Source organism: Strongylocentrotus purpuratus, unplaced genomic scaffold (genome assembly GCF_000002235.5).
Source record: "Strongylocentrotus purpuratus isolate Spur 01 unplaced genomic scaffold, Spur_5.0 spur5_scaffold_9, whole genome shotgun sequence".
Lineage (NCBI taxonomy): Eukaryota > Metazoa > Echinodermata > Echinoidea > Camarodonta > Strongylocentrotidae > Strongylocentrotus > Strongylocentrotus purpuratus.
The window spans coordinates 29,177,059-29,190,846 of record NW_022145615.1 but is presented as its reverse complement, the minus strand read 5'-3'; the positions used below and the strand labels follow the sequence as shown (position 1 = coordinate 29,190,846).

At 38.9% G+C, this 13,788-nt stretch overlaps 1 protein-coding gene and 1 long non-coding RNA gene across 2 annotated transcripts; one reads left to right on the top strand and one right to left on the bottom strand.

Moving 5' to 3' along the window:
* Window positions 1-2,476: 2,476 nt before the first annotated feature.
* Window positions 2,477-5,043, bottom strand: LOC576042 (muscarinic acetylcholine receptor M2-like). Its single transcript, XM_776390.2, has 2 exons — window positions 4,153-5,043; window positions 2,477-2,770 (listed from the first exon to the last, which is right to left on the bottom strand). Exons 1-2 carry the CDS (start codon window positions 5,041-5,043, stop codon window positions 2,477-2,479), a joined length of 1,185 nt encoding a protein of 394 aa, XP_781483.2.
* Window positions 5,044-10,565: 5,522 nt separating this feature from the next.
* Window positions 10,566-13,527, top strand: LOC115920787. Its single transcript, XR_004062555.1, has 3 exons — window positions 10,566-10,989; window positions 11,997-12,218; window positions 13,355-13,527. It is a non-coding gene; the product is annotated as an uncharacterized LOC115920787 (long non-coding RNA).
* Window positions 13,528-13,788: the final 261 nt, after the last annotated feature.

Sequence of the window (13,788 nt, the reverse complement as noted above, 5' to 3'; positions counted from 1 at the left end):
AGCATTCAATTTAAACGAACCACACTCGCCTCGGTGAATTATCCATTTCCTCATCTAAATCGTGCCATTGTTATTACAAGCATGTTTTTAAAAGCACTAATATAATAAACCTTCAGATTCATCACCTGCTGACCTTCAATCTCTTTCCTATTATTTGTATCCGTGAATGGTCAATAAATGCATTCATTTCAAAATTATTGTGTCAGGAAGAATTCAATTAATTTTTGAAATGCTAGTAACGCAGTAACTTATATTGACATAATTAAGTCCGTTGAATTGGGGAGGGGGGACATAACGAATGTCACTTGACAAATTACCAGGGGATTCTTCTTCTTCTTCTTCTTCTTCTTCTTCTTCTTCTTCTTCTTCTTCTTCTTCTTCTTCTTCTTCTTCTTCTTCTTCTTCTTCTTCTTCTTCTTCTTCTTCTTCTTCTTCTTCTTCTTCTTCTTCTTCTTCTTCTTCTTCTTCTTCTTCTTCTTCTCTTCTTCTTCTTCTTCTTCTTCTTCTTCTTCTTCTTCTTCTTCTTCTTCTTCTTCTTCTTCTTCTTCTTCTTCTTCTTCTTCTTCTTCTTCTTCTTCTTCTCCTCCTCCTTCTTCTCCTTCTTCTTAGTATGTAAGAAACTATAAAACAGCGGTTTCCTGATAATATTTAAATGTACGCGAAGTTTCGACACCCCGTTTTTACATACGAACAGCAACGCCTGCTTGTGGCATATAATTGCTTTCTTATTAAATAGTAATTCAAGCATCGGAAGATTTGTATTACCATGATTTAAAAGTAATTTTAATTATGATAGTACCGGAAAAAATTCAACTGTTCACTGTAAGGCTAAATATAAAGCTTGAATCCATACATGCTACTTTTGTGGCATATTACACGAAATAAACGAACGCATTCATGGATAAATATAATATGATATATAAATAATAATTTCAGAAGCAACTATCCATCACAAATACCAAATATATAATGAAACTTATAAGATATCGATAACATTGACACAAGCAAGACTAATAATTTCTGATAGCACGATGAAAATAGTTGATATTATAGTTCACATGACGTACAAATAACCAAATAATTTGCAGAAGAAGACGACAAAAATAAATATTTATCAGAATAATCACTAATATTTTTGTATCTTCAAAGATAATAAATCAAATCTGTTTCGCAAATCTATAAAGTTTTCACTTTCAACTCAATTCTTTTTCTTTATGTTGTTTTTTTCCAACCACTCAATCACTTATTCTTCTGCTATACATTATCAAACTTATCGAACATAAGAAAACTATATACAGAGGAGTCGATACCTTTTCGGGTTTAATATAGAAGTCAAGATTGTTTACCTGTTTGGTCAGGAAACATTTAGTCAATTCCCAAATTATTAAGGCGCCTCCTCCCCCCCCCCCCCCCCACCTCGGATAGACGCCCCTGGCTATACATATTGTGGCACAGGCGCGTACGCAGGATTTTTTCAAGGGGGGGGGGGGGTTAACATTTATAAATCGGGCCGAAAATTTCGCAACGACTCAGCCAGCCGCTGAATAAGCGGGGGGGGGGGGGGGGGGGGGGGGGGGGGGGGGGGGGTAAGAGGACACTTTTTTTTTTTTTTTTTTGGTCTCGAAATTTGAAAATTTGACATTTTGCTTTTTTAGGTCAACCATGGGAATATTTGTTAATAAAACAAAAATAAATAAAAAATAAATAAAAGGGGGGGGTTAGAGAAATTTAGGGGGGGTTTACACACACAAAATTACCAAAGGGGGGGGTTTAACCCCCCTCCCCCCCCCCCCCCCCCTCCCCCCCCCCCTCCCCCCCCCCCCCCCCCCCCCCTGTGTACGCGCCTGTTGTGGCGTAGCGTGATTCCAGTAAATGTCCGGTTATAAGGGAAACATATCCAGTCTGAATGAAATGCTATAAAACAAGGCAACTGCATGAGGGTATGGGCTGGAGGGAGGGGGGGGGGGGCCGTCATCTGCTTTTTCCACCTTCTTGATGCCATTCGATGGGACGGGGCGTGATCATGCCCCCTTACCTATTCCACTGTGGGCGATTCCGTACGAAGTGTCCCGTACGAAAAATCACATGTGCTTATTTTCACATAATTTTCTGTCCAAATATGAAGAATCTCTGGATATGACCATCGAAAAATAATACTTTTTGGTATCACTACTTCCATATCCAGTCATATCCAGGGATTTGAATTAATAAAGAAGAACCATGGTAATCATGGGGGTTTTGGGGTCAAAATTACCATCCAACATGGTAACCATGGTATCAAACATTGAAATTCAATGAAATTATCATTGTTTGATACCATGGTTACCATGGTGAATGGTAATTTGGAGAGAAAAAAACATGGTTACCATGGTTTTTGTTTATAAGGGATGGATGAAATGTAATTGCCTGAATGTCATTTCTCGTACGCGATATTTTAATGCAGCTGGGAATCGTCTCAGGGCAGAAAACCAACCAATTACCAGGCCCTGCACGATAAGATCCTCACTACGGTAGCCCTAAACAACGGCTGAGATACGACATAGGAGATGGGATTGAGCAGGTTGTTTCCATACGTCAAGAAAGCAAAAAAGACGTAGAGCTGTATGGGCAGTCGAGGGATGATGAGACGAGAATCGATGGTCAGGAGCAAACTGATCACGCTGAAAGGGATCCAGGTCACTACGAAGGCGACGATGATGAGGGTAAGGGTTCGAGTCGCTTTGCGTGACTCGGAAGGTGATTCCACCCGCTGGCGCTGTGCGTTCGGTGTCTGCATAATAATGAAAGCACATTATAATGGTAATACAAAATCGATGAATAGTTTTGAACAAAGACATAATGACCTACTGATGAAACTTTTCATATGCCGCTATCCCTTATTTATGTAATTATGATAACAACTGCATGTAGTTCTGCATGTGTTAAAGAGATAAGGAAATGACATTCGGCCATCTCATTGCGCAGACTTATCCTGTTTCTAAATGTTGCGATCGAGTGAAGCGAACGATCGAGGGTGGTAAAAAATATGTATATAAAAGATTTAATATATATTCAAGAAACCTCGCTTTCAAATAGTAGGCAATTAGGACACCTCGTTGCTCAAAATAACATGGACGTATTCAGGAGCTTCGCTGCCAGAAAGGAAGACGCCACTATCTTTAAAATGCTATTTCCTCATGAAATTACATACTTTAGCGGTTTCTAATAATTGGTTTTCACGAAATCGACGTTATTACAAAATAATGATTTTTATTTACATATTACTAATGTTCTCTCGCGGCACTCCTAAAAATGTCTTACGGCACCTGGTTGAAAAACGCTGTCTTAGAATTCGCAGAGAAATCGTTCATTCTCGTTTCTTTGCACTGTATAGCCTAACGTTTTACCTTGATTACGGGGAATTGTTGCATTTGTTTTCGTTCTTTTATAAATCTTTAGTTCTGTCGTCTATATCAGCATACAGTGCCTATTCAAGTTCTTAAAAAGAGACCAGATTGGCGATAACATACATGTAGGACCCCAAACATCCACATATCTTTTAGAAATGGAGAAGTACCTCTTTGCTTATAATATTTACTGGGGCGTTTTATGAATACTTTGAGTTTGCCCTCTTGAAAAGATACTTCCACATGTGTGTCATCGGCAGGCGCGTACGCAGGGGGGGGGGGGGGGGGGGGTTTAGGGGGTTTAACCCCCCCCCCTTTGGTATTTTTTATGTGTTTTTTTTTGGAAGAAAACACCCCCCCCCCCCCTCCCCTCCCTTAGGTAATTTTTTTTAATTTTATTTTTATTACATTTTTTAAATAAAAAATAAAAAATAAAAAATAAAAAAATTATACCACTGGCTGACCTAAAAAAGTTGACCTTACCCCCAACGGAGCAAAATGTCAAATTATCAAATTTCGAGATGCATCTGGTCATCGGTGCATAAAAGAATACTGATTACACGACCTTCAGTTCAGTTTAACAGTTTTGTATAAATGACCTTAATTCGCCCATGCGCAGATATTATCTCCGAAATAGTTTATTATGAACAATTATTATGTAATTATAAGGATTGTAAAGATAAATAGTTACCGATATTCCGGTATTGAAACAAGCAAATGTTGTAGAAATCGGAAGACAATTCAGAAGATATCAAATTAGGCCTACCTGTTTACTCGTGGTGAATCTTTTGTCCTGAGAAGACACCGTGGTACAATGCCGCACTCCAGCTTCGGTCTCATCCTCACCCCCGTCACACCGATCTGCGCTTGGTGTGTCGTCTTCGATGATACTGGACGTTGTCTTCTCCGTGGACGCGACAGCCCTCGAGTCAAACTTCCTATTCACACTTCTTCCACCGACTGTCTTTCGGATCTGAAAAATGATTCGGGTGTAGAGAACGACGATGATGACGAAAGGCAGATGAAACTTGCAAACATTCTGGATCATATACGTGATCGGACCCTCAGAGAAGAGCGGTGTGCACTGCGTACCGTTGTCGTGACCGACGACGAACTCCCACACGGTGGAGTAGCTCAACCAGAACGAGAGTCCGATCACCCAAGGCAGGCAGTTGATGAGGATGGCCTTTCGTTTCGTACGAGAGATGAAATGATTGATGGGATCGTAGACAGCTCGGTGTCGATCAGCGCAGATGACGACCACGCTGATGTTGGAACCGTTGACGATCCCGCCTGCGACCCCGGTTAAGATCTTACACACATCCTGCGAGAAGGGATAACGACCGTGGTAAGCATGGGCTACTTGTGCGGACATGGACAACCCGACAAGAAGATCAAGTATGCTGAGGTTGATGATGAAATAATTGTTGTAGGTGCGGAGTCGTTTTTCGACAGCGAATGCCAGCAGGCTGATGGTGTTGAAGATGATGATCAGAGCGGTGAAGACACCGCTGCAGACAAGGCTGACGAGACTAGAGGGTCGAGACCCACCTCCACCCCCGGGAACTGGTGCTACGTCAGTCACGTTGTCGCTATAATTCTGATCATCGGTCCAAAAGATTGTGTACGACTCTGTTGTATCAAAAATACTTGCCATTGCTGGATTCTCAAATATTTAATTCAAGTTCTTAAATGGACTTTTTGTTAGTCCTGTGAACTACTCAATATTGGCTCTTGAAAATTGTACGTCTCTTCCAGTTTTACCCTGAATATATTTTGCTTGAAAGCTTAGAAATGACAATTGGTCATGTAAAATTTTAACCGCGAGAGTGTCTTTTAATATACAAAACACCAATTCATTTTTTCCTTTAAATCGGGATGAAGTGGAACAAATTGAGTAGAGGTTGAAGTATTTATATCATATTTCATATTGTTGTGATGCTCTTGAGGTCAGACAAAACTAGAACAGCAAAATGTATAAGACGGACTACTCTTATTTTTCGATATTTCACGGTCATTGGAAAGTGAGTTCTTAATATTCTGCTCGCATGATAACTAAGAAGTCTGACAATTATAACCATTACATCTCAAGGATCAACTTTAATGGATCTTTTATTCGCAGTCGATGCAGAATTAAGGAACAAAACGTATACGTCCTTCAAGTTTAATCCACGTGCAGCGCTTCTGTGATAAGACTTCGTTTTTTGATAATTTAAATTGCTTCATTGTGTTACTATTCTATAAAGGGAATACACGTACAAAGATTTCATATCTTTTGCGTTTTTTTATATTCTTTTTCTTCTTCTTCTCTTCTTCCTCTTCTTCTTCTTCTTCTTCTTCTTCTCTTCTTCTTCTTCTTCTTATCCTTGTTATTATAACTATAATACGTATTGTCAGTAGTAGTAGTAGTAGTAGTAGTAGTAGTAGAAGTATTATTAGCATCATCATCATCATCGTCGTCGTCGTCATCATCATCATCATCATCATTATCATTACATTTTCTATCGACTTCTTCTTTTTTGAGCGAAGTATGATGACAAAGCAAGTAATTCGTGAGTGTTCGTTAGAGAGAAAGAGAGAGAGAGAGAGAGAGAGAGAGAGAGAGAGAGAGAGAGAGAGAGAGAAGAAAGAGAGAGAGAGAGAGAGAGAGAGAGAGAGAAGAGAAAATATTGTTTTCAGTTTGCTTTCAAATTGTGTTTTTCTTCTTCCCTATTCATTTCCGATTTCTTACTCTAACAAAATATTTTAAGGGAAAGATATCGATAAATCCGTTTCCCGGTGGTATCCATTTCTTTTTCGTACGTTATCATTAAAATCGATTTCATATCGTGTGGTAACTTCATCTTTGAAGCTTTTTTTCATCTTTTTTTTCTTTCTCCTTCTTAACCCTCAGAGACGCAATTTCTTGTTCAATAATTGGAAAATCGGGAGCACAGCACAGTTTCGAGGTTTTTGTGTTCCTATATACACTTTTTCCTCAGTTGTGGAGTAAAAAAAATAACGAGAACTTGAGAAGTATGGTCTAGGGTTTTAGCTAGGAAATCGAATTAGATTATAATTTCTTTCAAATTGAAAACTGTTGCATGTCATTTATATCGGGGGGGGGGGGGCAGTAACCTATTTAACCATGTTAAGTGGAGGCTCATGAAACTTATGGGAAATACTTGTTAATTTTTTCCACCGTTAAAAGCGCTATTCATGATTCATAATAGTGGAGCGCAAAATCAGGAGATCCTGAAACGACATAAAATGCGAGTGAGCAAAGCGACCAGTAGCGTACGCAGGATTTTTTCGAAGGGGCGGGGGGGGGGGGGGTTAAATGTGAACATCGCGCCGAAAAATTTCGCAACGACTCAGCCGCTGAATAAGCGGGGTGGGGGGGGGGGGTAAGAGCATATATATTTTGTTTTTGTCCCGAAGACGGAAAATTATGCCAACCGAATTTCGTTCAGTGGGGGGGGGGGGGGGGGGGGTAAGGTAATTTTTTCCACCCTTAAGCACACATTTAAGCAAACAACGTGAGGAGGGTATCTTCCGATACCCATACATTAAACAAAATTGAGGGGGGTAACCCCCCTCCCGTCGGCGAACGCGCCTGAAAGCGACCGTTATTAGATATGTTCGCACGCATATTAGGGGCGTATAAATTTAATTCTATATAATCATATTTGCTAACTTCCTTTTTCCCTTTCTCTTTTTCGCCCTAGGTAGAGCATGTAGAGCACCGCCCCCCCCCCCCCCCCCACCCCCTCCCCTGAATACGCCTCTACAAATGCATCATTTCTATTCACTCGGCATTAGATATCTGCATGAAGCCCACTCCGGATCACTTTAACAATGAATCATGTCATTTGATTTGATTTGATTTGATTTATTGGTCATAGTCTGGTAGTGGCATCACTGAAGCTTCGTTTCTTTCTGTTTGCATTGTTTTTCAGATAAATACATAACCCCCACCTTTATGACATCCCTTCACTTTGTTAGTCAGGTAAACAAGATATTTTGATTCTTCTTCTTTTTTTTATGTGTGTGCTTTTCGTATTACGGTCAATGTCACATCGTTAGCTTATACCAATAATGAAACTACATTCCTTCTCGTCAAATCTGTTTCATTCTCTTTGTATCGAATTGAATAAATAATCCCCAATACAAGTCAAACTTTCCAATCCTTTCACTCAAATTATGTTGTTGAGTAAGATAAGAATCTACATTCCCTCGCCTCGGATTTATTTAAGATTTTTTCTTTTTCAATGTCAATTCGTGCGATTACACCATTATGAACGCTTCATTTCTTTTGTCAATATAATTTTGTTCGCTTTTTTTTTCTGGGCTGAATAAAGTTTACCCTGTAGTTATTGACCTTCCCCTTTCGTGTACTAACGGAACAAGAACAATCATTGAGATTTTACGACATGGGTTGAGATGCTATATAAATTACTTTTAAGAGCTAGTCATGTTGAAATGCGTTTTGGGGGTTGGAATAATACAGATCAAAGAAGAGCTCCCTTTTAATCGTTACTTATTGCCTCAAGATTTTGCTTGTTTGTTTGATTTCATTTCAGATCAGTGCATGGTCGGCCAGATATGCGTCATTCAACTCACCATTTTCTTACCTACCCTTAAAAAAATATACATTTTTAGCGTCCCCGCCCGTTTCCTTTTGGGGGGGGGGCCGCCTCCTATTTTTTTTTTAAAGAATTTTTAAAGAATTGTTTAAAGAAAACAAAAAACATGAAAAACACTGCTAAAATGGATCTATGGATCTACAAAAAGGGCCTCCTCCTTCCTATTTTTTCAAAAAAGCAGGACGCTAAACATGTTTTTTAATTTTATTTGGCATTAGCTAGTGTATTATAGCTATAAAGAGGGGATGATGACGGGGAATGTGGAACGGTCCATACAGAGCTCCATCTATTAATGTACAGGAGTGGGGATTAACTTGTTGAGGATTAATATTATGGATTAGTTCATTTGATGTGAGAATCCACGAACAAATAGTTAAAGCTTATCACTGTTATAGTATGATCTGGTGCCAGAAAGACGTTAATTCAGATACTTTAACACAGAGAAACAAACGCCCTTCTGGCTCCAAACAGACTATTGTTTGTGCGGATATTTTGCAGAAAAGGTCACCACCAACTTGGGCTATTCGGATTTTTGTTTTCTGATAACAATAGTTGTAACTATGTCTCTACAGATTGATTACGCGGTCACTGACGCATAATTATTATTATCTGTAGGCCTTTTATCAATGTTTCCACTAGAACGATTGCCTTTCTTGACCTTGCTTTTCACATTGACGTAGCATACAAAGTCTTTATTATTACTGAGATATGGAAAACGATTATTAACTTTTTAATCTGATTGCATATTTTTGTAATGATTATTCTGAATGTAGGCCTTCTAAGTCGTAAACCCTTACGCCTAATCTTACAATGTACTTTGTATTGGTATCAATGCTCATGTTTTATTGTCATCATCTAATGTTATTGAAAGAAAATTAAGATAAAAAAAAATAGCTATGCAATAAAGAAGTATGCATTGATGAAATAAATATCTAATATAAAACCACTTACTTGTTTGTTTCAGCTTGAGATTTTCTATGACTTTTGATATTCACATAAGTTTTAAATGATAATTTAAAAAAACATCAAACCCCTCACCTTTAACACTATTACAACGAAACAAAACTCACAGACTTGACGATAGTAACTCGTCATGATCAAAGTGCAGAGCATATCAATATTAACATAATGATAAGCACTAGTATTGAAAAAATAATTCATTCATCAAACCTCTTCGATACATGTGTATATAAACAACCTATAAAGTAGTCAGGCGGATAGTGCTTTGTATTTCATCGTAATAGAGATGTGTTATATTATCAAGAAAATGAAGATTCCCACATTTCTAGCGATGATGGTGTTAAACGTGTTCATTTGTAGGACAGACACGGCTGATGTTGGTGAGTATGGAAACTCTCCTAAAAATAAAGAACAGATTCATTCTTCCAGCATGTATTACTATCGATGCTAGCGTAAAGGCCGTGTAAAGAAATTACAAAACGCACACTGATATTAAGAAAAGGGCAGATTCAGGATTTTCAGAATGGAGGGGCTGCAAAATTACCAGACATGTTTTTTTTACTTGATAGCAACAAAACAAATTTCCCCGAGATTTTTCTCTACGCCGGAATTTAGCAAGTTATATCCTTTACACATTTAAAAAATAAATAATAAATAAATAAATACATTTTTTTAAGGGCAGTCGTTCCGAAGCACATTGGATCTGCCTATTTAATAAAGAACTAAAACCTGATACTGTTCTCCTTTTGGATTGAAGGGCAACTCCAAAACACATACAGGAGTAACCACATTCTTGAAAAGCTTTGAGAAAACTCCTGTGACACTCTCTAACATGTGCGATTTCATTTCAGAGGGCGACGTCCGACTCGTTGACGGCGCCAACGCGTACGAAGGTCGTGTCGAGGTCTTCTCCGGAGGACGATGGGGGACCGTCTGTGATCGCTGGTTCGATAGTGCCGATGGACAAGTAGTGTGCCATCAGCTCGGGTACGGCAGTGTGGCATTCAGTTGGAAGCCTGTCTCTATCATGCACGGTGCGTATTTTGGCGGGAACGCAGAGATACCCATAAATCTAGCCGATGCGAGGTGTGTCGGGGTAGAGGATCGTCTAACTATGTGTGATGGGAGCTGGGGAGACGATGTAGTAGACTGTGATCATTCTTTGGATGTCGGGCTCATCTGCTCTTACGGAAATGGTAAGTAATCTTTCTCCTCAAATATTTTTACCAGAAGTAACACTTTGCATATTTGAGAGATCATGGCTGTTGCTTGGCACTGGATGAGTTTTCTTCTGTCTTAATGTAAGGTCGTCACCATAATGTTATAAGCATACTTGTACTTGGTAATGGAGATCATTGACGCCTACTAGAAACTTGCAAAAAGATACAATGGAATGGATATATATATGTTAAGTAGACCTATAATCACAATGCCAGCCGTTTTGTTAATATTATATCTATATCGGAGTTTTCTATGTAAATAAATCATTAAAAATATTCTAATATAAAGAATAAGATATTGAAAGTGGCAATCTTATGAAATTTTTTTTGGTTGAAATGAACGAAAAAACTCGAAAGTTCTCCAAGGACCTCAAGTTAATCGAACAAAACATTTAAAGTATTTACAATACACATTTAAATCAAGTGTGCGTATTACAATGAGTATTATATCGGTGATTTATTCCAAGAAAACTACCTTTATTTCGAGTATAATTTAGCTAATTGAAAATACAGAAATGTCTTTCTTCCTTCTCTTCTGCAAACATTACTGTGTGTTAATCTGATTTTTTTTTTTTGGTTCTTATCAATAACTCCATTGTTTCTTCGTATAGACCTCTCAAAATCAGCCATTTGTACAATAATATTCAACCAGAATTATCATTAATGTATGCACGTTAGAAACCGAAGGAGATATCCGACTGATCGGAGCGGGTGTGGGTATCGAATCAGAAGGTCGGATTCAAATTGTACGTCACAATGCATGGGGCACTATCTGTCATCATTCATGGAATATTCAAGGTAAGGTATATTACTGGTAATACAACCATATCCGGAAATTAAACACCATGCATTATTTGAGTTGGGGGAGGATAGTCACGTCTAGACATCTAGTCACATTCTAATCACATAATAATTAATTTGATGATAACAGTAATGGCATCTCTATGATGAAATTATTTCCCTGCTTTTTTCAAAGGTAACGATTATAATGACGACGAAAAAGAGGGCTTACACTAAATATTGTATTTCAAGAAGAAAATTGCCAAAATTGCCCTCTGTAATGTTGCTTGCTTGCGTTTATGGTATTCAATGTCATTCTCATTACGCTTTTAGTACCATACATTATTGCACATGATTCAAATAATTAATATAAATCAAGGATGGGAAATTCAACTATCATTAGCGCATGATTGCCGTAAATTATCTCTGCAATGTCAAAAGACCGTGAAGATCCACTACGACTCTCCCCTACCTCGCATCCAACACTCGAAGGAGAAAGGTAGAATGGCAAAACATTATATACAGTCATGTATAAAGCATTCCACATTATTGCGGACTCTTCTAGGCCCAGTCAGTCGTAAATATTATGGGAATGGTTTGGGGCACACACAAAAAAGCTTTGTCCAACATGAATTCATATGCCATCACGTGACGGCATCTTTAAAAATGTTATTGTTAGCTTTCATTAGTATATTTTCATTTAGTATTAAACTTGCACAACGGTCATTTTGTATAATTGGATAATGCCGTTTTCAAAATGAAGTTGTCTGAAAATAATTATATTGGAACAATAATAATTGTCTTTTAGAGCCCATCTGTACTAGTTTACAGGAGGGATTAGACCACCCTGTAAGGTCACTGACAGGTGTTTATCACATAAAATCAGCTCTCAATTAACATAAGAAAAAGAGGATCATGGGGGACCAATGGTCACCGATTAGGCATTGTTTCGCTATATAGAGCTATACGTAGTGCAGTGGTGCTTTAACCCCCCCCCCCCCTATCCTTACGCATGATTCTTTCAGATGCTAACGTTGTATGTCGTCAACTGGGCTTCGAGTTCGCTACCCTTGCAACCAGGAACTCCTACTACGGAGGAGGCAACCTCGATCAAACTGTCATGTTAAGTAATGTAAGATGTAACGGAACAGAGGAGCATCTCCTTGACTGTGAGAACGACGGATGGGGAGTCGGGGACTGCGGCCAAATTCACCTGGATGACGCCGGTGTCAAGTGTGCCAATGAAAGTATGGATAAATGTTGTCAAGTTTCATTCTTGTTTAAACATATTTTTGGCTTATACCCAGTAAATAAAGATCGATTGATCAATCTGTAATTGAAAACAAGTCAGAAAAAAACTTGGAACTAGCTGGATTTGAACCTGCACTACTGCTTGCCGGGCAGCGACTCCACATCAGGCCATCACTTATGTTTGACATGTTTGGGGGTCATTATTATAAATTGCAGTAACCCTCAATCTAATAGTTTCTACTCAGCTCAGTTTGTCAAACTTTAGATTTAAAAAAAATATATATCTTCCTGGAGGCATGTCGCTTCTTTCTATGACAGATTGTTGAAGTGCGAATGATTGTCCTGAATCTGTGTCATCCCTGTGTCGACCCTAACCATATGGAGTTCAGAATCGTCTGGTCTTAGAGATAATGTGAAGGGGAAGGGTCAGATGGACAGATGAATTTCATAATCTGTGAATATCTAATTCAGCCATTTATGTTTAAAATTCAACCCATGTTTCATGATACATAAATTGCACGAAAAATCAGAGATATGAGGTATGTACTTGAAACCGGGTCTATGGTGGCTCAATGGTTAAGAGCGTCCGCCTCATAAACGGGAGGTCGTGGGTTCGATCCCCGCCGAGTCATACCAAAGACTTATAACAATGGGACCTTCTGCCTTCAGCTAGGCGCTCAGCATATTAGATTGGAGAAGGGTAATAGTAACATGTTATGTTATGCAGGGCCCGCTGGGGAGAGCAGTTTTATAACTGAAGTGGCTACCCTGGGTAAATAAAACGTTATTATTATTATTATTATTAACAAGAAATCAAAATGACATTTCCGGTATAGTTATAGTTGCGTACATCACCATCCGCCCCCCCCCCTCCCCCTCCTCCCATGTTAACAAGAAACCTGAATATACGATATTCAGAAAAAGCATACCATGGATTTAGCAAGATTTACATGGTCAGGTGAGTTAATATTTTTATACAGCTTCGTTGACATTCATACCCTTGAAATAGGCACTACAAGATTTTAAAAAAAGAAATTATTCGCATTGATTTATTTTTTCATACATTCTAATCTTTAAAATGCGTTTTATCCTTTTCCTTCTGTCTCTGTCCTGGTTTCTATTCTGATTGCAGTTTTTGAAGGCACAATGCGGTTAACGAATGTGCGAGCGAAACGAAGGCCTACTCGGGATCTACCACGGCGGCAACTGGGGCACGATCTGCAATGACGAGTCCTTTTCGGACGTCGAAGCCATGGTTGCCTGTCGTCATCTCGGCTACGACACGGTGACGTCATTCGCCACATCCGTCACCCTGGATGGAATGGGTGTATTCAGCTGGATGCAGTGAGACTGTTATGGATATGAATTGACTCTTGGTAACTGCGCTCATGGAGAATGGGGAAATCCTTCATCATCATGTTCCCATGATACGGATGTATGGTTGAGCTGTGAGAATAAAGCAGGTAGAATATAAACGCCACAGGAGCGGTTCTGGAAGAGTTTTTTTTCTACCGATCATAAACTTGCCAGAATTAGAATGGCACATGGTGGTCTCCCCCTTTTTTT

Coding starts and splice junctions, on each gene's coding strand:
- LOC576042 (XM_776390.2), bottom strand. CDS start 5,043: ATGGCAAGTATTTTTGATACAACAGAGTCGTACACAATCTTTTGGACC. Junction 2,771..4,152: donor GATTCACCACGAGTAAACAG/GTAGGCCTAATT, acceptor ATTATTATGCAG/ACACCGAACGCACAGCGCCA.